Source organism: Bemisia tabaci, chromosome 1, assembly GCF_918797505.1.
Source record: "Bemisia tabaci chromosome 1, PGI_BMITA_v3".
Taxonomy (NCBI): domain Eukaryota; kingdom Metazoa; phylum Arthropoda; class Insecta; order Hemiptera; family Aleyrodidae; genus Bemisia; species Bemisia tabaci.
In genome coordinates, this window is record NC_092793.1 from 2886439 (window position 1) to 2911454 (window position 25016).

The 25016-nt window shown below is 36.2% G+C and overlaps 3 protein-coding genes across 4 annotated transcripts in view; 1 reads left to right on the forward strand and 2 right to left on the reverse strand.

The window, feature by feature from the left end:
- Nucleotides 1–3812: 3812 nt before the first annotated feature.
- TFAM (mitochondrial transcription factor A) lies at nt 3813–12535 on the reverse strand. Its single transcript, XM_019044191.2, has 6 exons — nt 12286–12535; nt 10978–11150; nt 9132–9325; nt 8105–8200; nt 6642–6900; nt 3813–4118 (listed from the first exon to the last, which is right to left on the reverse strand). The coding sequence occupies exons 1-5, from the start codon at nt 12357–12359 to the stop codon at nt 6658–6660; spliced, it is 780 nt and encodes a 259-aa protein (XP_018899736.2). The 5' UTR covers nt 12360–12535; the 3' UTR covers nt 3813–4118; nt 6642–6657.
- Nucleotides 12536–12681: 146 nt separating this feature from the next.
- Nucleotides 12682–25016, forward strand: part of LOC109032192 (T-cell immunomodulatory protein) — a 58768-nt gene continuing 46433 nt past the window's right edge. The window contains exons 1-3 of one of the 2 annotated variants that reach the window (XM_019044190.2): nt 12694–12998; nt 17896–18031; nt 20305–24301. In XM_019044190.2, coding sequence (XP_018899735.2) covers nt 17912–18031; nt 20305–22134 — 1950 coding nt within the window. In that variant the 5' untranslated portion in view covers nt 12694–12998; nt 17896–17911 and the 3' untranslated portion in view covers nt 22135–24301. Of the gene's footprint in view, nt 12999–17895; nt 18032–20304; nt 24302–25016 lie in introns of those variants that run through there. The other variant, XM_019044189.2, reaches the window with a different exon arrangement.
- LOC140226082 (uncharacterized) lies at nt 14259–16590 on the reverse strand. Its single transcript, XM_072306550.1, has 2 exons — nt 15256–16590; nt 14259–14273 (listed from the first exon to the last, which is right to left on the reverse strand). Exons 1-2 carry the CDS (start codon nt 16588–16590, stop codon nt 14259–14261), a joined length of 1350 nt encoding a protein of 449 aa, XP_072162651.1.

Below are 25016 nucleotides of genomic sequence, written 5' to 3' on the forward strand. Positions count from 1 at the left end.
AAATTTACTGGTCTTGAAAATTTTTGAAAGAAAAAAAAAAACCAAGCATCAAAACGACATAAAATTTGAGGTTGAAGAAATTGCAATACTAATCCAGTTGTATCCTTTACTGGCCCGCTATCAGAGAGAGAATATCGTTTAAGTCTCCTTAACCCACAGGATGAAGATATTTTGAAGCAAATGAAAAAACCATTATTTGTGTAAACTTTTTTTTATCAGTCCTGAATTTTAACAATTCTGAAAAATTAAACAAAGTAAAAAAAGTATGAATAATGTATTAAAGGCACCTCTTAAATGAAGAGGAAACGAAAAAAAGAAAGTGACCAAGATGATTTCAGAAAACTTAAAACTAGACTTACGCTGCTCAAAAAATTCAGAGATTGTTTGGGGAAGAATATGATTGAAGAGAAATAGGGGGTAGGAGAAAAATAGGGGATACGAGAGAGGGAGATATGAGGACTAAGGAGAGGGGGAGGGAGAAAAGACTTTTTAAAGACTTATACTTTTGGAAAATTAACTTTCTCTGTTTTCCTCTGGTTCAAATGACTGCAATTAGAACATCCTCTAACTCACAATGAGATTACAACTTATTCATGGCACTTGTCCTGGTTTTTTCTTTCTTTTATAAAACGTGAAACTGCAAATATAAACCTAAGAGCATAGGAACTTTGTCCTGACAAATTAAATTAACTGAGGTTAAACTATGCAACAAAATATTTACTCGTCAACTATTCACTAATAATTTTTTCTACTTGAAACCTTGTTGAATAAATTGAGAGAGATACAGATGTTAGTGTAGGCTTGCAAAAAGTTAGAGAAAAGTCGGACGGGTTAAACCGGAACTAGCCTAACTACTTCAGATATTGCCTAATTTTTTCTTGCGTTTTATTTTTTTTACAAGAAACGTTTAAATTACTCTAACTTGAAATTTTGTAGGTACACATACTCTACATAATCGTAGGTGAGAAAGTCACAAGGCGTTTTGTTGTTTAGTTCTGTGTTGAAAATGAAACATGAGAGGAAGCCAGGCGACATCAAATGCAGTTTGGCTGATTCTAGTTGCTGCTGAATGCAAAGTGCTGAATACCTGGATTTTGTTATCCTCTGAATTGCAGTCAAGATTGCTATTGTACATTTTTACATAAATAATGAAAAAACCATTTCAGACAGTTGACAAAACAAGTCCATTCCTCACTGGCAAGAGCGAAGAGGGGAGGAGTTTTTGTGATAGAATAAAAGATAATTTTATAAGATAACGATTTCTTCAAAATGAAAACATCAAAGCTGCATCGTCAGTAATTTTCAGTTCAATGATCAAATAACAAGACAGCTCTTGATACAAAATTAAATACGACACGTATTACAAGAGAAGAAGAAGGCAGTAACTGCTCTTGAGTTCATGATGGTAAGGAAGGACTGATGAGGAAGGATAATTGTCATTAGAGGAGAGGCTATTTACTTCAAATGAATTTATGAGTGGAAACTACATTCCGATGTATCCGATACAGTCTTCCTTAGCTTGAAAAGATTTTTGAAATTCTACTTAGCAATAATAACCCCTTAAAACACTCCGACTTCCTCTCTCTCTGTGATTAAAATAAAACTTAAATATTGGTAAAAATTAAAGCATTATCTTCAAAGGGGATCAGAAATCAGGGTGTCTACCAGTTATGAAAAACCAAAATTGGGGACTTTCGGGGACTTTTTTCAAGAAAATCAGAGACTTTTTTTCCCGAAACAGTAAGAGCGAGGGAGCTGGTTAGAGCGTTAAAAGGCGCATTTTATACGCTAATTTTACAAGTCATGTTGAACTGATGAGAATATACGAAAAACCAAGCAACACTTCAGTTCTTTTATTCCTCATTATACCGTGCCACCGCGGCTGGCGGGAAAATTTGGAAATGCCGATGTTTAGGACGATTTATGTCATTTTTTGGGGACCTGAACCAGAAAATTGGGGACTTTCAGGGTTATCGAGGACACCCTCCCAAAATCGGGGACTGGTAGACACCCTGGAAATATGACTACGGAGGAAGACGAGAAAAAGGCTTACAATCTGCAAGAGATGAAGACTTTAGAGTACAAACGAGATCTTCATGTAGTCTTCATTAGTGTGACCGAAGCTGAGGTAAAAAAAAAATGAAGGTTGAAAATCTGGGTTGCTCTTAACTTTTTTTCAAGTAAGTAAAAATGTATGTGACAACTTCCTCTTCTTGATGAATTAAATAGTCATGGGAAGCAACATCTAGAGGATCAGGGCGCCAAAGCAATTCAATGCTCACCAAAAATTGATGCCATTACTTTTCCTATTTTTTAGTGGTTCCTCTAAGTAAGTTCAATTCTTAGTGTTCGAGGCAAAATTTTATGCTAAATCAGAAAATAATTTTCTTGGTCTGTAAGTGTTGGGAAATCACTGAGGCACATCTCTAAAACGCAATTGAATCAGGACATGCGAAAACCGCTAATGTCCATTTTTCCCGTCTTTAGTTTTTTTTGAGTTGATAATACTTGTTGGAGTTGAATGCAATCACGAAAGTAGCGTTAATACTTGTCTCCAGGAAACCTTCATCCCTAAACGAGTCCTTTCATCACTTTTATGGTTGTGTCAACTCTTTAAAGTATTATCAACTCAAAAAAGCTGAAGACTGGAAAAATGGACATAAGCGATTTTCCAGATTCAATTATACCATTGGAACTTTTAAGAAGTTGAAGGAAATTTCACAGCTAGTACTACTGAAGGATTACAATGTTCTTTAAAAAAAAATCTGCATGCTCTCAGTGCTTAACAAAGGTTTGCTCACCTAATAGTATTTTAGGATTACTAACTTATTTGTTCCTCTGGGATTTAGCACAAATATTAATCCATTAAATACTCCTGTTCCATCTTCAAACTCGTCTTTCTAGTCCATGCTAGAGAGGCGATGATTGGACCTTCCACTGTGACACTATCAAAACAAGACCTTAAAGGAATCATGTATGTAGGATGTTTTAGAGTGATCCATTCAAGTGGATAAAGTCCATTCTCAGTGACTCCATGGCACTTTTGCTGCTTGAGATATTAACGATGAAAGACATCACCAAAGCAATTACTGATGACCACTTACATGAGCAAACGTGTAATTTCTGAGATCATTATTCAAAAATCTTTTGGGAACAATATCTAAATTTCAGGCTCTTTGGAACCGATAGGAAGCAATGATTTTAGAATTAAGTTGGATGACCTGTTTATTGATTTTTGAAATTTCGTTATTCATAGGGGAATTCGAGAGGATTAAGCTGAAAATCAGTAGATGCAATATACTGAACGTAACTGAACTGTGGGGCACACACAGTAGGCAGTTACAAACTTAAAAGTACTCAATGGCCATTCTGAAATCAATCTCAAAAGAGGACTGTTAGGTTTAACTAATGAATGAGACTACTTGGTTTCAAAATTGAAAGTATCAATTTATCCACCTCTAAAAATGAAGAGAAAGTGAAAGGAATGCTCTTTTCCAAGAGGAAGGATGAAATAAATTTACTCTGGACTAGGAAGTTATTTGACCTATTTTAACTAACCAAAATGACTCAATTTTAGTTTCTTGGAAGTAGGAAACGTGTTTTTGATCTGCACTGCTCTCATTAAAAATAATCTTCTCCTGTTTCCTTCAAGGATGCTAGCAAAGTAGAATAGTTACTTCTCACCAAACTTTACTGAATGTGAATGATTAGATGTGACAAAAGAAGATGGAAGTCTGTCCAAATGAATTTTCAACAAATGATGATTGAGCCCCAAGATGTAGAGAGTGAGTATCAATGAAGAGGAGATCAGAAACAATGACTAAAATTTAAGTTTATTCATGACTTCAATAAATGGTTGACCACTTTAATTCCACCAAGAATTCACAGCAAACAAAAGCCAACTGATAGTAGGTTGAAGTCTTTGGTCTTGAGTGGAAGTTAAAGGAAATCAATTCAGGTACACTTACGTACGAATTTATGAGAGGCATCCTGGACCGACAGTCACATGAGGTTATTTACTTCAACTTAAGGAGAATTCTGAGAGGTATTAATGGTAGTAATATCTACATGATAGAAAAATAAACAATTTTTCTCAAACAAACATGCCTTCACTGAACCTGCAACACACAACAAAACATGGACTGCTTTAAAATGAAAATTGATTGGAGGTTAAAATCAATGTTTAGATAACTAATAACATTTTCCAGAGAATATTATTTTTTTATTTTTTTTAGACAAAAAATAAATAGGAGCTCAGTTTCTGCCTTTGACATGAAAGAACCCCGCACCATCCCGGGTGGTCTTATAAAGCCTCGTGAACGTCGGAGTCCGAGCCTACAGTATGGGATGGCAAGGAAGCGGAGAGCGGCCGGAGTGGACTGGAAAAGAAGGGCGCGAACAGCGCCGCACAATGGTCCGGCCGGCAAAACCTCGATTTACGCACATAAAACGGCGAATGTCTCGAAAACTGCATGTGGGATTTCTTTTGGCCCTTGAGAGCCTTTGATCAGAATGACTAGCTGAGCAACATATCAAAGTTTCATCAGGTTTTACTGGGGGGGGGGGGGGGATTTCCCATTAGGATGGTGCGGGGTTCTTTGTTTCTTAAAAATCTCCTGCCTAGTAAGTATAAATTGAGGCACTGGATGCGAAAAGGGCACTTCTCGGTTGCAGTGTTTCAGAGTCTCCTGTACCATTTCATTCATTGTAATGAAAGTGAATGTATCCATTTCACTAAAAATATCACTGAATATTCCTTATGATTCTACAATTTTCTATGGAAAGAATTCTGGCAAAATCACCCATTAAATTCTTCTCCAAGGGATTAATTAGCGACAGAGATTCTGAAACTCTGCAATCGAGAAGTGCCTTTTTGACATCCAGTGCCTCAATTGGAACATGGAAACAGAGCAATCATTGCACGCGACCATTCTGAAGTCTCTAATCCTAATGAAAAATAAAAATTGGGGGTCGTGAGTGGGGCCATTTCCAATATGTTGTGCAATATTCAAGGAAAAAGTCTACCATGAGCATAATATAAAATCGTTTTTGTAGTCGCTCGCAGATTGCACCACACTAATTGTAAGCATGCCTCGGTTCTAGTTTTCAGTAGCGTCTTAAGGTCGGTAGAGGTAACGGAAATAGGTGCACCCTAGAAGACCTAGGTTTTTTCATCCTCCTTTTCAAAAAAAAAAAATTCTAAAACAAGAAATAAAGAGATGCCCAATATTTACCAGACTGAACACTGTTTATTATGAGAACTTATGTTTTATCAGAACGCTGTTGTCAGTTAACATTAATACAGGAACTTATGAAAGCTACTCAAAAGACAGGAGGGGGTCTGAGCTTGCCTTGCGAGGTTTTATGGGGAGGGGGAAATGTCAAGCCTGATTTTACATAAGCCTCCTTCTTTGAAAAAAATTTCAAAATATTTTTTTTTTTTTTTTTTTTTTGATGAGAGTAATTATTTTAGCTTTGCGTTTTTCTGAGGCCTGATAGGTATAGACATTGTGAGGGACCATAAGCATCTTCAATAGCTGGCTTGGTTGATTATTAAGTTTTTAAAAACAAATTTAATTACAAACTCCTTTCATTTTTCCAAATTTCATTGTAATATTCGAGTAGTTAGAAAGTTTACAAAAATAAAATCATTATACTTCAAATCCATGGGCTAACTCCTTTCTTCATTCAACACTCTTTCAAATGATTCTTTTTAATTCAAATTTTTGTTAGTTCATGTCATCAATGATTCAATCAAATTTCATATTTGTTCAAATTTTGAATCATCGAGAGTCAGGTTCCCTCTCCTCATTTCTTCCAGTTTTAAGAAGTAATTGGTAAATCCAATTTCATGCGTCTTGATTCCTCTAGGGGCAATGTTTACCACAATTCTTATATCCGTGGCCTAAGTGCAAAATGACGTATCCCTCTTTGCGACATTACAGACTTCCTGTCGTATTTCATTTATAGGTGCGTTGTCGAAGTAAACTTTCAATTTGCGTTGGGTGCTAAACGCTAGCGGATTTCACGTGACCATTGACTCACCCATTGGGAAACGCGTTGTCGGTTGTCTCTGTTGACTAAAAACTGTTGTATTTTGAGTGCACAATTACATTTAGAGGTTAGCTCAACACTCTCAACTACCTCCTGAGACCGATGACTTGTTGACTTCCGTTTGGTAGAGAGTCCAGGACATCGGGCAATCCAAACAGAGTCGATCAACGCCGAGCGTTTGGAATCAGGTAATTCCGTTGCCCAAAGGTCCCAAACAGTTTACTTTGACAACGCAGCTTATACTTCAGAAAACTAGTCAATATAATTTCTTGAAGACTTCTCTGATTTTTTTCTCCGTCAGCAGAATATTCTGTACAAATTCCTCGTTTTTTCTGAAAAAAATTAAATAGGAGCAGAAATTTCGAAATACTGTCATACGGATACTTGGTTTTGCACTTTGGCCATCAATATACCCTTCACAATGCAGCCTCCAGTCACTCCATTTTTGTTTTGATAAAGCTTCACTTTACACGAACAATTTATTTTGTACCCTATACCATTTGTACTGGTGGTAAATACTTAAATTCAGTTTGCCTATAATCTAGATATTAATGGAGTTTAAATGTGATATTGTCGATTCAACATACCTACTTCCTGAGAACATCACTCATCAGACGTATCTTTTTTACTAGATTTTTGCTTTATGTACTTTCCAAGTTTAGTTCTTGATCGGATTTGTCTTCCAGGTCTAATAAGCTCTGGATGTCCAGTGCGTATCATCTCATCTTCCCACTTGTCCAATTCTACCTTGTACACGGCCAATTTTTGTTGGTATGCTTCACTTAACTTTTGCTTTGTTTTTAGATCCACCTGGTACCATTGTTCTGATACCTGTTTAATAAAGTCCTGAAAAGAAAAAATAAAAGTAAAAAACATTATTTTTGACATAAATACATTTTCACTTTTACATGTTGATGGCTAAGGAACAATACGACCTAACAGAAAAATGGCCATTTAACAAGATGAAGAAAAAACTTTGCCATTTTTGTAATTTAGATGCTAGGTTTGCATTCTTTCTTTTATTTTATACAATACAGCTCTCTAATGCAGAATTGCTAAGAATGTCAGCTTGTATATTTTATAATGTAAAACGCAGCAAAGTTACGGACTCCTTTTCGCTAACATATTGTCAGTTAGACAGTAGTGTTTCTTAACCATCGATGTTTGATACATAAACTTTCCGTTGGTGCTATATCCTACTCATAGGCCACTTAAATGCTTTGTGCCAATTTTTAATCAGCATTGCTTATGGTAAGATTGTTCGCACTAATCCTCGAGTCCTAAGTACAGTTTATGGATTCTTTTTCCTATGCAAATTAAATTTTTTTCAAAAACCGATTACACTTAGATGACTTACTTTTTTATTATTCTTTACGCACAATGGCCATTTCGGGCAGGCCGCACATCTTCAGGTGACTGAACTAGTATGGAAAAGATGAGTATTTGGCGTGAAGGTAATTTCAATTAAAATTTGAAATTACCTTCACGCTAAATTTTAATTGGTATAGAAAAAGTGTTCATAGAGCCGATAAAGTGATAGAAAAATTGTGCAGTATGTTACAACATAGTTAGTGGATTGTTCACTACATAGTTTTAAAATTTTCAATTTTAAATGTTAAGGTATTTTCACAAAAGGCCAGGAATGTTATAGTCCTTGGCCCATCGATCTACAGATTGGCAAATACGTTTAATAAAAAATCAAAGTTGGGTCAAATAAGTTGTAAGTATTACCAATACACCCCCCTCTGGTTAGGTTAGCCCCCTGACTGTTATGCAGCTTTTATCTCTGCAACCGCAGTGTTGATGAGATTAACCAAAACAAACAGAAAATCCTGGAAAACTAAATATCGAAAGCTAAGGGGCAAACTTGCTAAAAGTAGGAAAATGCAAATGTAAGTGATCGTCTCTAAGCAGAGCAAAATTATGAGTTCTAATATGAACTGCAATGAGAAACAGAAAATTAGAAAGTAAATACAATACCCTGCAGAACAAACTTGGGGAGAATATGAAAAGAGGGTTTTAAGCGCTTAAATGCAGTAAAGATACTTACTGAAAAGGATTTATTTCCTCTATCACCCCCTTTAGAGGCCACAAACGAAGACCACACTGTCAATGGTTTTACAGGTTTGCCTAATTTTTTGGCAGCCTGAAAAAAAAAAATAACAGAAAAAAGAAGTAAGATTGTGAAAACATTTTAGAAATGAAACAGTCTTTCATCGTAAAAAACTTAGAAATTTGAATGCTGATGTAGAGCTGATTTGAAATACAACCCACACCCTCCTCTATGGGGAATCGAATTTTTGACCAGGATGGGCTGATGTACCACTAGACAGGGTGCCAATCTAAGCATTATGATGTATGTTTCATCATCAAAATTTCATGTAGAACAATATTTGTACACTATTATTGAAAAAAACTTCTAACCAAGATGGTAAAGCAATCCAATAAATAAAAACTCCATCTTATAAAAAAAACTGATATTTAATTGTGTTTATTTGCACACTAAACGTTACAGTAACAGTCTCTGCGGTGTGAAAATATGGCAACCTCAATCTCTGCGCTTCATATTGAGTCTTGTACATTTAAAACAACACGAGACAAAGAAATATCACTGCTTAACCAAGAAGCCTCCCAAAACCATTTTAAAGTGCAATTAGACTTATGTAGACTGTTGTTTTTCCATGAGCGGATGGTTTGAATTTACGCGACAAAAAACGTCAAATATCTTGATAAGGAGTTAATGTTGGTAATTTTCATGACGCGAATTGAATTCTGCTTGAAATCTGGAAGAGAAAACATACATCCAAATGCTTCAATTTGTACCTTGTCTATTGATCCATTCTGGACTTGCTAGAGTTAATTTTAGGTTGAAACGTACGGCATTTTCAATTAATTTTCCTCAAAAATTCATTGATTCTGTATAAAATAAAAAAGGATTGCTGGGACATTAAAAAGGTAAAAAAGGTTAAAAGCAGCCTATTCACTGGCTAGGCTGCTAGCTTTTTATGGAGACTCTTTTCATAAAAATTAACAGATAGGGGGGAATTAAAGAATACTGATCCATTAGTGCGGCTCACCAACTTCCTTCTGCGCTCTTTTCGTTTTTCTTTAAAGGAGATCATCTTCTCTTTCATTTCTGGAGAAATTGAAGTTTCAAAAGACTCTTTGGCAACCAAGTATTCTGCATACTGCTTTTTGGCATCCTCCACTAATTTGGATTTCTCTGCAGGATCGCACACTTTCCACTGTATACTTGCTAATTTTACAAGGTCTGAAAAAATTTGGAAATATATTTTAACCTCATTCCATCACTAAGTAATACCATTGTCATGTAGGATACACAGTTTGTTCCAGAAGAAATAATTTAATGATGCCGTTTTTAAACTTGCTCCTCATTATTATTTAAAAATTTACACATTTAAAACATCCCTAACTAGTAGTAATGACTGTGGAAATGAACTTTAAAAGAATATGTCAATTTAAAAAGAAAAATCTTAAAAAAAACATCAAAATGTTTGTTAAAGGAACTCTTTAAAGGCATTTTTTAAAGTAAAATTCAAGTGAAATTAAAGTGAAACAGTGTGAAGAAAACTTTTACATTGCAAAGTGTGGTTTTTCAACACTAAAAATGTTTGAAAAAAAAAAAAAAGTTCTAAAAAAAGGGTCACTTTTCCAAAGACTTTTTCTCGTACATTTCACAAAGGGTTAAATTTTACTTTAAGAAATAGTCAAAAAGGGTTTCCTAAAACGAACATTTCGGCGATTTTCTTAAGAGTTTTTAAAACTTGCTTTTTAAAGGTCATTGCTATAAGAGATAACAAGTTTAAAACTTGCTTGATAATAATGCTTTAGAGATGATTTTAGTTTTAGCAACCTAAGCCTTAGGTGCAAACCAAGATCATCCATTTTTTAAAATATTGGAAAAGTGTTGAGCCTTGGGGGGCTATGGTGCTTGAAGTCAGTACAGGAAAAAAAAACAGAAAATTGAAAAGGTGAAAACACTGTGGGAAGAACTTTAGATAATAACAGACAGTAAAAGATAGGAGGCTAGCAGACAGTTATTTAGACCCTGAGGAGACACTATTTAGACCCTCCAGCAGCTCATCAACAGAGAGGAAGGCTTAGATAATCTTTGACTTAATCTATAGCTTAAGATATGATCTGTGAAATGAAACCAAGAAAATCTCTAAACATTATTACTTTTCTGAAGTCAGGATCAGTCTATTCTCTTTCCTAATAACTTATGTGATCACCCATAAGTCAGCACATTAGCCAGGTCTGATTTATAAGTCCGTTTTATCTCCCTTGACCAAAGAATAGACTTATAACACAATGTAGAGCGTACTAGGCCTGATTTTAGGCAGTAGAGGCAAGATAGCTAAGGGGGTAAAGACGCGCCTTCACATAAGTTGATATAGCCTGATATACATGTAGCAGTAAGTGCAACTCATTGTAAGAGTGCAGCTGTGCGTCTGTTTTGCCCAACGGTGCCTCTGATTCTTCAAATTTTCCGTTACTACTTGCAATCCAGGCTGCCTACCTATCATCTTTCCAAAAGATCCTAATGCGCAGTCTACATGGCGTCTATGGACCAAAGGAGCTTCAACCTTAAAATGGTGCATTCATATCTAAGGAGTAGAAAATTTTGGTGAACATTTTTGTGAAAATTTTGAGGGGTGAAAAATTTTTTTAACCATCAAACACTGTACGTTGAATAATTAGATGGGTCAAACAAACAGGCATCACTTTATCCTGCTATCCACTCATTTCTCCTCTCATCACATGTATAGCTCCCTCACTATCAGTAATGTTAAGTATTATATCATCTCTTATCTGAGTTCCCTATTGTGTAATAAAATCCCCAACTGCATGAGGAATTAAGTGAAAGATAAGATACTATCTAGAACAAAATTCACTACCCACCCTTCGCAGACTTTCCAGGATTTTGTTTTGTGAGCAATGGCAGCCTAGAAACGTAGAATTCAATGAAGGCAGTCTTTGGTTTCTTGGGTTTTCCTGGAATTGAGATTGTCGCTAATGGTTTAAAATCCAAACACCCAACAAGTTGTTGGATTGCTGGAACTACTGGAGGGTTTCTGAAAATAGGAGAAAAAATTTCAAAATGAGGTAAAGATGAAATCAGGGTAAGAGGGTAACTAATAAGAGTTTGTAACTAATGAAAATCAGGGCTTTATTTACACTTCGAGCACCCTTCGCTGAACTATGATTGATGCCCAAACAGAGGGTATGTGGCAGTGGGAGGGAGGGTTTAAACAAGGATCCCTTCCCTCCAGACCAAAAGGAGGATGTTGAGCAGGAGAACAATGTTTCAAGTCACTTTTCAAGAAGAAGAAAAAAAATTATTTGAAACAGTTATGAGGTGTCTAGTTGTAAATGTTTGGACTCACCAAAGAAAACTGGTCTTTGGAAATACTAAGTAAAAGATTAATGACTCAGAAAATACATGGTTGAGATGCGGGTACTTACTGATATTTTGGAGGAAAGTCTAAAAAATTGTACACCCTTCCAAATATAACGACAAAAGCCTATAGGTGAATCTGGCAGGATAAAAATTTGATTTTTAATCACAATAACTTGCCACAGGACTTGAAATATTCATTGAGAGGTAAGAGAAGCAGTAGAGGAGGTAAGCAAATGAGTAGCAATGAAAAAAGGAAGCCAGCTCCACTTGGCTTTTCATGAATGCCTGATGATAGGTTTTTATGTCACGGTAAACCTATCTCACACTGTCTGGTTCTTTTGCTGACTAAATGCAACTCAATGGTCCTACAGACCTCTCGAGAACATGGAGCGTTCTTAAAAAAACACAAAAGTCATCAGCGGGCCGATTATTGAAAGTTTCAAGCAGCCTAGTAAGACATCAAATTGCGATATATTGCATGGTTGAGATAGAGCTATCTTGTTGTGTCGGGCCGACATAGTTTCAATAATCAGGCTGCAGGGGATTCAAAGAATGTCTCCCAGCACCGAGCATTTAGCATCGGGTTATACTGTCACCAAATGCTCCCAAAGATCTTATATTGCTCGACAACGCACCTCTAAAAGATGGGTGCAAATCCTGAACTTGCGATCACCTTCTCCGTTTCATCTATGACTACGTAATGAGTATTTACAGAACTCGCTACCCTCGCAAAGTTTATGCTTTAAAATCTACCTTCAAAGAATTCACTGGTGAAAAAGTTACTGAGAAAAGGATGGGACTAAACGTACCTGGTAATAGCAACATTCTTGGTGAGGCTCAAGTTGGTGAAAAGTCTCAAAAATTTGAAGGGTGTTCCTGCCATGGTTGATGAGGGGTTGGAAATTCGTGATCAACAGATCATTAAAAACAGAGAAATGGTGCTGTAGCTCGAGACGCAAGCAAAGGAAGCCCGAAGAGTAAGTAGAAATTAAAGAGAACACGAAACCTCCTGGAGATATCAACAAAACGGAGCAGAGAGTCGCTCGAGAAGCGGAGAAAGATGAAAGAAGCAAAACAAAACAAAAGAAGCGCCAGCATGGGCGCCAGGGATTCCAAAGATTATAGAGCTCACGCCGTTTATCACCACTAATGTAGTAATATAATCTTTGGTTTACTTATTGCTGTTGATGTTGACATCCCGTAAAAAGTGTCGTGTCTCCCCAATTCCTATCTCCCCAAGAAAATCCCTCCTCCTCCTCACGATTATTTTATGTAAAAAAAAGTGAAGTTTTGTTGCCTGGTTGTTGCACAGCATGTATGTCTAGTATACTAGGTATTCAAAAAGTATCTTCTCTCGTAATATCAGTAGTTGAAAGTCACATCAAGTTTTCCAAACAGGAATGTCTCCTGTACTGACTGCTTTGATGTTCTATTCATGTAGACTTCATCCAATGTAGATTACTCATCCAACGCATCATCGGTCATACTGCAGTGACTTTACAGTGATCCTGTTTCATTTTGGGTAAGCAGCTTTTTTTTTTCTGAGGCTCGTTTCTCGCCATTACTCTGCAGTTTGCACTTCATCAACTCTTATGTTCATCATAATTTGTGAAGTCCGAGATCAGGAACAAATCACATTTTTGGAATGCCTCCAAGGTTGCGGAAATCATAAATCTTCTAAATGGACGGAATTTCTGGGACCCAGCTCAGGAGTACCAGTCACCATACAGCAGGATGCTCAAATAATTAAAATCAACTACAGCGGCAAAATTCATATTTCTGACAACCGCTATCCCGAGCTATTCATCAAAACGTAGCTGCCTAGGTATAGTACTATAGACGCTATTAGTGCCACGTCACAGAATAGCGATATTTATCGATTTTTTCGCATTGGTAGCATTGAATGAGGTTATGCCTATGTTATTGTTTGGATCCAATTTGATATCATGGTGAATCCCTATGATGATATTGCCACAAATAGCGTCTATAGTGCTTTCAAAAAGAAAATTACAAAAATAATCACACTTAAGCTGGCAAGACCCTCCAGTAAGCAATGCTGCTTGTGTGGAGGGCTGCATACGAAAAATATAAACCAAAGGAACTGACAACATATTTAACAAAAGGTAGCCCTGCCTGGTGGGTAAACTAAACAGTCTATAAAGTACTAATACAATAATGGAAGAAAAACAAAGATAAGATTGAATCTGCTAGATGCAAAAGAAATAAAAGAGAAAGAGAGAGAGGGAAAATAAAGAAAAGAAAAAATACACAGGTGAAGTATAGGTCACTATGGTGAAACTATGCGGGAAAACATATGGTACCTTAGCGTATTTGGTACAAAAACAACATTTTACAGTAACAATTTAACTACGATATTAAAGAAGCCCTAAATTAAAAACAAAATCTTTCAAATTAGTGAGACAGTGGGGGCTGAGGTCTCCCATCGAACCCCCACTTAAAAAGAAAAATCTATACTCTTCTGGTAACTCATTAAATAAATCTAATATATTAACAAAAACTCCCCGCTTGGAGGCTTCTAGTGAAAAAAAAGGTTTCTTGACAGTATATTTAGAGACTTTTGCTGCCCTTGTCTGGTAATTGTTTTGGGAAAAAATGTGGAGTAGTTGGTCTATGAAAGTTGGTAAAATTTTTAGAAGCTCATATTTATAAAGCTGATTGAGTGTGGGGACATTTAGGAGCTCATTTATTTCGCTTGACGGGTAAAGCTGGGGTAAATTAAGGATGGATTTAATAATTCTCCTCTGAGCTCTAACCAATGGTGTCAGAATGGTAGAGCCTGCACCACCAAAAACACTCAGTCCATATGAGAGAACAGATTGAAAAAGAGAAATGTACACCAGACGAAGGTTATCAATTTTAAGGTAATTTTTTAGTTCTGTTATGGAATAAGTAATCTTACGCAACTCTCTAACTACCATATTAACATGTCCTCTCCAGGAAAGAGAGGAATCTAGTAAAATGCCAAGATACTTGGCTTCCAATGCGAGATTAATTTTGGGGCAGGAACAAGCGTTTGCCTTACAGCTATGCGTGTGTAGTTTTATCTTTGATAAAGTTTCAATAATTTCCTTCGTTATTTTAAGAGAGAAGGGTACAATAAGAGTTTTGTTGGCATTTAAAGATAATCCATTTTTCCCAAACCAGGGGATAATTATATTATTTAAAAAGTCTTCAATATTGTTCTTTAGTTCCTGCCAATTCTCAGCATAGATTAGAATCGCAGTATCGTCTGCAAAGCAGGAGATGTAGCGTTCAAGAGAAGAAAGATCACATAAATCGGCAATGTACAAAATGAACAGAATGGGACCCAGGACGGAACCTTGAGGTACTCCTGCTAGGACTTTCCTAAAGCCGCTCATTTTTGTGCTTCTGACCCGCTGCATTCTATTACTTAAATAACTCTTAAATAACTGTAAGGCAAGGCCTCTGATTCCAAACATTTCCATTTTATTTATAAGCTTAGCATGATTCACAGAGTCAAAAGCCTTCTGGACATCTAAAAAGATGCCAGCACATTTTTTGTGTTTTTCCCAGCAATCTAGTACTTTATTCGTGAAATGAGCCACTGCATGACTGGTATTTTTCTTAGGAATGAAACCGAATTGATTTTTGGGAATAATTTTTTGCTTACCTAAGTACCCCATTAGCCGTATTTTAATAACATTTTCCATTATTTTGGCTATATTTGACAACAACGATATAGGTCTATATCCAGAAGGATCATTTTGACTTCCTTTACCTTTGTAAATAGGAATTACCTCAGCAATTTTTAGCTTATCTGGAAATACTCCAGTTTGTATCATAAGATTAGATAGATAGGTGAGAGGTTTTGACAGTTGGAAAGAGCAGGTTTTGAGTAATGTAACTGATACTGTATCTGAGCCACAACTGGTGTTCGATTTTAGTTTGGCAATTATTGCCCTAATTTCATCCTCATTAGTGGCATACATAAACATGGAGTTTTCAAAAGAAATTTTTGGAGCTCTATGAGTCTGATGTGCAATTTTGTGACTAGATTTTTTATATTCTTTGGTGACCTCATCGCTCAATCTCTCACCTATTGTACTAAAGTAATCATTTAATTCATCGGGTGGAACATCTATTCGGCAATCCCTACTTTTTTCCCGTCCACTCAATTTGTTAATAATACACCAATACTTCCTTGGATCATTTTTAGCTTTCCGTATTTCTTTTTGGTAATAATTGCTTTTACTGTTTCTGATCAACTTGACGATAGCATTACGATAGAGAAGATATTTGTACCTCAGCTCCTCATTACTCTTATCGCTTGACCAAAGTTTGAAAATTTTGTCACGTCTTTGGATGCTACGAACGATACCTATGGTGATCCAAGGCTTCAGTATTTTATCTCTACAAGCTGGTTTTTTCCTTATACATGAATTTAGTCTAATAGTCTCATCAAGACACTTATAGAGGTTTTCTATTGCTACATTTGTATCAGTAATTTTATACAAACTATCCCAGTTTTTGCCACTAAGATTTTTAGCTACTTCTTGGTAATTAATTACTGTAATGTTTGTATCTACCCCTGGAGCTGTGCACTTGATTTTTGTCCCAATAGAGAGCTGGACAGGGTAATGGTCTGCGACCTTACTTTTGATCACTTCGCCCTTGACTAAAATATCCTTAGATAGTTTTGATATGTAAATATGGTCTAGACAAGTGTCCTCACCTTTGAGGTTTGGTCTAGTGGGTTCATTTATCAGACTAATAAAACCTTTTCCTGACAAAAGATCTAGTAATTCAATCGTAGGGGCTTCTGTAGCAAGTAGATTGATGTTGAAGTCGCCCGTAACAACTAGCATTTCATTTTGACCCTTGACTAGGCTATTTCCAAGTTCTTGGAAAAAGTCAATACCAGTTGGTCTGGAGGGAGATCGATAAATCCCCATAACCCTTATTTCAGTATTTTTGGCTTTGAGCTTAATTTGTAAACTGGAGAAAACAGTAGTAATAACAGGTATTTCTTCAAATGTAATACCTTTTTTGATATACATGGAGACGCCATCAGACTTATTCAGTCCAGCGCTGGCATGGAGACTAACATATCCTTCAAGAGAAACCAGGTGCATTTTTTCCGCATTATACCATGTTTCTGTACAACCTATGTGGTTGCTTCAAATCATACTAAAACCGATACTAGTCTCTGAATCAGAAAATGGCAGTCGAAGTGAATTGCTGCGGCACTTTACGGAAACGGCTGTTGAAACTCTTGAACTCGTCTATCGTTGCAATATGGCGACTATCAAGCATCATAAAATTCTTTGACGATGCATTATTCCTGACTTTCTGCGCCCATCTTTAACGCATACACCCAATTTACAGATAAGCAGGCTTACTTTACTTGTAATTTTTCAAAAGTGATATTCAGCGGCCACCGTCTTGGAGATGCTTAGATGGCATGATGTTGTCTAATTTATGTGAACAGCTCCTGGTCATATATTTTTCAGGATCAATGCACTTGCTTTGCTTAGGCTTTCATTAAAACAAGCCTCAATGGGTACTTCTTTTCTCGCATGCTCAAGGAATAGCAGAAAAAGTTCATAAAAACTCCTAACTCATATCAATAGAACTGGGGAAAGAAAAGAAGAGACTAATGTCACATCAGAAAACAGCTCCATTCAACACAAATTTATGTGGTAACTAATGAGTCATCTGATGATTGATGCATTCAGGTTGATTTGATGTATGTCTCTTCTTTTCTTTCCCCAGTTCTACCTCTCCGATGCTGGTGGAATTCTGATAAAAAAATTGCGCATTCATATGAACTCCAGCTGAGAGTAAATCTTTTGGTTCAGTTATATGGAAAAAAGGTGTTTGGAAATTTACTTCAACTTGCACTCAAATCAGGTTCTATCATTTAAATAGGTATGTGTAATTTTTATGAGGGAGTCCAAAAACACTATATGCCTCTCGAATGAGTCCAAATTGTACCATTGTTCTGCAACATCCTTATGAAGGATTTTCACCTGCATCTCTCAATTGCTGAAGAGCTGAAAATCTCAATTGAATTTGCTCGTTGGACCGGATGTAACCACTACACTATGTGTCAATCTTTTTCTCTACAATATACCAGGCTACATATTGCCTTTGGCGGTTTTGCTGTCTCAAGGCCTGAATTTTCTCTCTTCTCATGGGGAACCCTTCTCTCCTTAATCCATCCGCTCCACTCTTTTCTGCTTTCCTCTCTCCCACCCTTGGCATTCTTTTAAGCGCGTTGCTTTGACTTGCTCGCATACTTAGTCAACCAGGAGCTGGTATTGTGTCAAATGGGTATTGACTGTCCCTTTTGTGACCTCTCGCAACCTAAAATATTTCAAAATTCACGTTAAGTCTTAAACTTACTCTCAACATCATTATTATTTTTAATGTTTCAGACAACTCAGAAGCAAAATGAAGCTGAAAGAAATTCAATACCATGCTTTAACGAGTCAGATAAGCAGCAAGCACTGTTGTTCATGGTCCGAAGACAATAGTCTAGCCATTTTAACAAAGAATGGAATCCTAATAGTTGTGAGTGATTATTTTTTCTTTAATAACAATGAATATGTCGGGTCCAAACTTGTTATTAGTTTAGAGTAGTCTTGCTGGGGCTAAACCTTTATCTACAGAAGATACTAATTTTACTTACTCTGAGCAAGTAAAACTAGCATAAGCGGTACTTATTCAGAATTTTATAACTGGTTTGGACTCCAGGTTAACCCATTGACTTATGATTTAATTTGACCCTGCCGGGCCAGGAATTACGATTTAATTTGGCGAAAATCAGCAACTTTGAACACTTCAAAATAATCCAGAAATTATTTCTCAAAGGGTGAAAATTGACAAAATAAACATTCACAATACAACGTTTGAGAAAAATGGTGAAAACTTTGAACACAATGATTTTTTTATGTGGTTTATAGCTGTCAAAATCGCAAAATCAGCGAAAATCAGAAAATTTTGAGGTTATTTCATGTGCAAACGCACAGTAATATGAAAATACCGTAACAAAACAAGAAATTACCGTACACAATAAGTCATAGGGTGGCCACACTACTCATATAAATATTGATGAGAACGCAATCTACCGGAGAATTGCCGAAATAACGCAAACAATCAGTGGACGGCTCTGAGCCGTCATTTCAGAGCTGGCCCAGCGCTGCGATGACGGCTGGGAGCCGTCATGTTAAGTCAATGGGTTAATACAATTTACAATGAGAGCATGACAATAAATTTATAGGAATTTGCTGTATTTGTAGATCTCTGGCAACAAAATTTCAGTTTCCAGAAGAATGAGTTTCATGACTTATTTTACAATGACAACAATACACTTCTTGAGCCAAATTGCATACTATAACGGTGATGGTGGGCTCCTTAATCAAGCAGTTTTCCCTCCATCCCAAGTGTTGAATAAACTGCAACAACTGAGCCAAAGTGCTAAGATTGTAGTTGTCATATCTTCATGCTGCAGAGGCTGTTACAGCAAAATTAAGTGTGCGATTTGACATAGAGTTTTGATTTTCATGAGCGGGAGGTTTAAATTCAAGCACAAAAAAAATGTTGAATATCTTGGTTAGAAATTAATTACAACCATTTTCGTTGACAGAATTGTGCTTCATGTAATATTTCAATTAGGAAATGTGTATCAGAATGCCTTAATTTGCACTTTGTCTAGTGGTTGTCAAAGTTGCTGACAGCCTGCTGTCCTCATGATCAGCCAAAAGTGTTTCTGTTTGCACTATGGTGTTCATCATGATCAGTTAAGGTAGTACATTCTATGACATAACAGATCATTGGTTTCTGGTCTTTTATGACTTTACTGAAAGAACACAGAACTGCAAAGGGAAAACTTGAAAAAGAGGTTTTCCCCTTGAGAAAGAAAATGTATTCAAGGGATGGAATTATTTAATTAAAGTTCTTGATGGAGTGGACCGATAGACAAAATTTACGTAGATGAATCAAGTTTTAGATGGAGAGAACGAAACATTTTGTAGTGAAAAGAGCCAACATAGGGAAACAGGGAAATATCAACTACAGCCCTATCATATGAAGAAAAAAAAAAAAAAAAAAACTCTGAAGTGTCTCTCTCCCCCCCCCCCCCCCTCAGTTGCGTACTGGTTTGCGTTAGAGTTCAAAAAATGAGGACCCAGCACCATTTCTCCACCCCTATCATATGTATACATAAGATAGGGAGTGAAAACGTCATAAAGCACATAGGTGCCCTGAGTGAAGCATGTCCATGCTATGTAAATGTCTAAGAATCCAGAGGGCTCAGAAGGGGTAACATGACCAAAAATAAAATGACAAAATTCCATTTTCTTTCGTAATGAAGCATGAGAAAAGTAATTTACTTGTCTCTTAAAAGTTTCCATACTTCATAATTTTAAAGAAATAATCTTCTCGCTGAATTTGACAGTCCATGACCGGCACAGCATCAGACATGCAGCAAAATGTTGGAAGGGAAAACATGCAAGATTTTTTGTCTGTTTGGTCATTCCTTGAACAGACCAGTTGCTCATTGTATCGTTGGGGACTCATAAACGTAGGCAATGCCTAAAAATTTAAGATCAGTTCGAAGTATTTTTAAAGCAGATGCCAGAACTCAGAAAAATTGTAGTTAGTCAAATTGAATTCAGAATTGACATTTGTTTTGATGTTCATTGTTGCTCGAACTAAAAAAAAATTTAACAGGTCTACTTAAATGTAAATTTAGGAAGAGCAAAAAAATTCGATGAAAAGTTTTAAGCATACGATAAAAGTGCTCAAATATTGTTTTAACAGAAGACTTTTGGGTATGTTGGCAGGGCTTCTGGAGGTTGTTCTCATTGGTTTGCCTGATTTCAATCTTACATTGCATTCCAAGTGCAGAAGCCACTGACATCACAAATGCTGTTTTTGGGAATCACATTCCGGGTCTCCCTGCGGCCTTTGGAGATTTCAACTCGGATGAACTAACAGATTTATTCACAATCCGGAGATATGAGAACGGAAAAGGTAGTTCAGTAGAAATACTACTGGCCTCAGACTCTGAGCCCCTATTACGACCAGACAAGAAACTGGTTTGCTCATTCGAGAACCATGTAATCACCAGTGTTGTCCCTGGTGATTTTGATCATGATGTAATGATGGACGTTTTAGTAACAGCTGAAAATACGGCAGATAGTGGAGACTCTCACATTTATGTATATGTCCATAAAGGTTCATTAAAAGCCATCGATTGTGCTGATGAAGCTTATCCTTTAATTAAAATGAAAAGTCAACCAATTGCTGTAGACTACAACAAAGATATGGTTATCGACCTTTTTGGCGAGGATGAGGATGGGAAAAGAATGTTTTGGGTATTTCCTGCAAATTTCTCTAAGAATGAGTCGCCTCCATCTTATCCTCTATCAAACTCTACGGAGGAGCCATTCCGGAAAGTTCATTCCAATGCTTTTATCGACTTGAATAGCGACAGTGATGCTGACTTGTACATCACATCACAAAAACACCTTGAAATTTGGTACCGCAGCTATAACGGCAGCTTCATCAAAAACACTTCGGAAAATGTTGCTAATTCTAATCGAGTCGTAGGGCAGACGTTATTCCTTGACTTTCAATCGACAGGAGAACTCCATCAGTTAGTGCCTATTTGCACAAAGAACAGTGATGGATTGGGATGTAAATCAAGTGAGATTCACATATTCTTACCTGCTAATGGCACGAAAATGAGCAGCGAACCTCTAACAGTGAACTTTGTAAACCAAGCCAAGCAAAAGTGGAGTTTTTCATATGATGAACATTCCAAAGATCATTACTTGAATGCTATAACACTAAGAGCTGGTGACTTCAACATGGATGGATTTCCTGACCTCCTGGCTACTCTCTCTCCAGAAAATGACAGTAGTTTTAAACAAACGTTTCTGCTCGAAAATATCGAGTGCACAACCTGTGGTCTCTTTCAACGGACATTTGCTGTCCGTTGGTCTGCACTCAGTGCCTCTAATAACAATACTGTTCTCGGTGTTTTCTATGATTTTTTCCAAGATGGCATATTAGATGTTATATTTGTCTCGCAAATCAACAACAAAGTCACTGCCTTTAGAAATAATCCTGATTACGATGCCAATTTCTTGAAGGCAATGGTTATCTCTGGTGTCAGGCAAAACTTTGAAGCTTTACCCACTGGTCCTCTTGGCAAGAAGTATCGTACATACGGTACTAATCTACCGGGCCCAACAATTAGTTACAAAACTACAACTCCAGAAGGACAACCTCAGATAGCAAGCTCTGCCCAACTACCTCAGTCTGCCCACTACTCGCTGAATTTGCCCTATACAATATTTGGTCTCGGCCGTTCTCCTAATTTTATCGATAGTTTAACTGTTCATTTCTTGGGTAGCCAGCGATCTTGGAATCAGTTAATACCAAATTCGCAAATTATAGTCATTCCATATCCTTTAGCAAATCCTAACTCATGGAGGACGCAGTTGTTTGTGACTCCAAGTAAAATTATATTGCAGAGTGTTTTTGCATTGCTCGGGACATGTCTCTTGATTTCTGCAATAATTGCTGTTTTGTACTGGAAGGAGCGTAAAGAAGATAAACGAGAAAAACTCCAGCAAGCCCACCGATTTCATTTTGATGCAATGTAAACTATTGGCTTCAGATGTTCACATCCTGGATCCTTATTTCTGTGATAAGAGTTTTTACGATAGTCCCTCATTTTTTTTTTAAGTCATTGTGTTTCTTCAGATGAGGTCATGTGAAAACATTGATTTCCTTTTTCTCCCACTTTTTTCTCTGTGCATTAACTTTCTCATCTACTCATACATCAGTTTTTCAGTACAGATATTATTTCAGCTCAACATCAATTGAACACTGATGTTCAGTAGAACTTTTAAAAGAACCACTTTACTCGTTTGATTTTGTTGCATTTGTTTGAATTTCATTGTTGTTCCATTCTGCCTCTTTGAGACAGTGACTGTGAGGCTAAGGAATTTTGTTTGACCTTATTATTTGTTAAATTTTCCCTCCCAGGCACTATTTATTACACCTTTTAATGCGCTGTAAGTGATTGATAACATAAACAGTATTTTATTTTCACTTTGAAATTTTAGGAGCTATTCCATCTACAAGCCTGATTTTTAGGCATAATTTTGAATTTTTAAGAAGCCACAAAGATTTTTGATGATTCAGTCGGAATCAGCAGTTGCAGTCTGCATCAGTTTTGTAGGCGTTGTTTTTAGTGGGGCCTTTCTATTTCTAAGCGCATGATGCCTGGTACTTAAAATTGAGACACTAAATCCGTATACTTTTGATTGCTCCTGCTCTGTAATTTTTTATTTATTGTAGACATTCTTACTGATGCCAACGCAGCATCAATTTCTCATTGCGGTTGTGACAGTAACTTAAATCGTAGTTCATATAATTTAAAAAAACAAGGAGTGGTATCTCTGGAGCAGTGTGATTTTAAATTTGTTTAACTAAATAAAATTGAATTCTTTCTTCCCATTTAAACTTTTAGAATATTCCCTAGTTCATCTCAAACCATCTTCGTTTTTTTAAAAACAATTAGATACATTTTGAAGAGTTAACTTTTTAAGTAGTGGCAATGGTTTTAATGATGACACTTAACCGAAAGATTCTTTTTGTATTTTGCCTCCATCAAAATTTTAACCATTCTTGTTCCTGAATTGCCAGTAATGTCATCAACTCTTGTGCCTTTACTTGAAGATTTTATGTGAACATTCGCAATTAAAAATCGGTAAATTCGGATTTCGGCTCATTCATCATTATTCATTTAGTTTTCTCTGGATGTACTTGGGTATACCGCAGTATATCTCCGAGGAAAACAAAGACTAAATTGTATTTCATCATCCATTCAAGAGCCTATAACTGCTCCATATCTCAGTTCTTGTTACCATAGGCATGTGCTGGAGTAGGTCAGGTTATGCACATCGACAAATTTTAAACAGAATTTTTAATTGACCTCTGATAGATGTACATTCATTTTGCAGAAAGTGACCCTTTCTTTCCTTAGTGAAGCGAGTGTGTCAAAATCGACCACAAATTCTGCAAAAACAAAAAGTTGCCTTGGTCTCCCAGGTCTCATTCATTGGGATGGAAGGAGAGGAAGGATTACTCCTTAGAACTTTGAAGAGAGTCCCTATAAGCTCTGAATTTTCTAGATCCAGTACACAAAAAAATGCTCTGCACATGCTTAGGCCTGTCTATCCCCCATTCGCTGCTAGCTTATACCTCCTGGAGGTATAAGCTAGCAGCGAATTGATAAACATGAGTTTAGGTTATATACATGAGAGAAGAACTTCAGCGGACGGATTATGGAAAGTTTATAGCAACACGATTAGACATCAAAATATGACTTATTGCATGGTTAAGATAGAGCCATGTCTTATCTTGTCGTATTGACATAGATTCAATTATATGGCCGCAGATTTTATCTCTCAATTTTATGATGAATAATCCTGAACTCTTGATTTATTTTCATCATGATTAATTTAACTCTCTTTACCTATTTATTTATTTTTTCAATGTATTTCATCGTAATTTTATTTTATTTTATTTTTTGAAAATCTTTACACCAAAAATTTCACGTATTGATCGTTCCATCAATATTTTCTAACCCTTGACAGTTACCGAAAGCTGTCTTTCTCTTTTAATTAGATTATTTGTGTCCCTATGTTTTATGTAAGTTTTCCAAGTTCACCTTTAGTTCATCTTAGTGTGAGCATTTTTCATTGGCTAATGTAAATAATTTTCTTGTAAGTATGTAAAATTAAACGTCCTTAAAATTGTTAATTTTGTTTCTTCGTTGTTTCAAACCACTCGAAAAAAAAAACACCCTGCATTATAGTATCCAATCAATTTTTCTCTGATGCAAGGCAAAAGTTCGCTTCCAAATGTGGTTGCATATCTATCTCACTAGGACTGTGTGCAACTAGAGAGACGAGTATCTAAGTTTGCAACTTTACAGACTTAGTATCATAATTTATTTTTTTAAAATGGAAAACTACCGCTTATTGTCATACCTTGAAAATTTCCGCAATTTTTTTTCTAGCTCAAAGAATATTCTACAAACGTTTTGAGTCATGATGTTAGTTCTCTCTGCTGAAAAAATAAAAGAATAGCATAGAAACAAAGACATTGGGAATGAGATACGCATTTTTGCAGTTTCATCTTCAATATGCACTTTTCAGACTTACGACTTACAGCGTTGAATGTTTTTCATAACTAAAGCCTCCTGTAAATGAAGAAGACAAGTAAACTGTTTGCGATTTTGAGAAAAATGAGTTTGAAGTTTAAAATTTACACCAAATTTCATTGCGCATAGAAAGTTTCATGGATCGAGGAGCTATCATTATTTTTATTTATTTATTTTTTTTTTGCGAATTCAACTTCAAAATAAGTTTAGTTCAAAATGACCAAAAGTGAACTTTTAGAAATGTCACTCATTTGCTTTATTTGCTGGAAACTTCAATTAACAAGTCTGTATCAGCTATTACATGTCATCTAT

Excerpts from the sequence above, each read along its gene's own strand:
- TFAM (XM_019044191.2), bottom strand. The coding sequence starts at position 12,359 with ATGGCAGGAACACCCTTCAAATTTTTGAGACTTTTCACCAACTTGAGC. Across the intron at positions 11,151-12,285 it reads AAGAATGTTGCTATTACCAG|AAACCCTCCAGTAGTTCCAG; the intron begins GTACGTTTAGTC and ends TCCTATTTTCAG. Across the intron at positions 6,901-8,104 it reads GAGGAAATAAATCCTTTTCA|GACTTTATTAAACAGGTATC; the intron begins GTAAGTATCTTT and ends TTTTCTTTTCAG.
- LOC140226082 (XM_072306550.1), bottom strand. The coding sequence starts at position 16,590 with ATGCACCTGGTTTCTCTTGAAGGATATGTTAGTCTCCATGCCAGCGCT.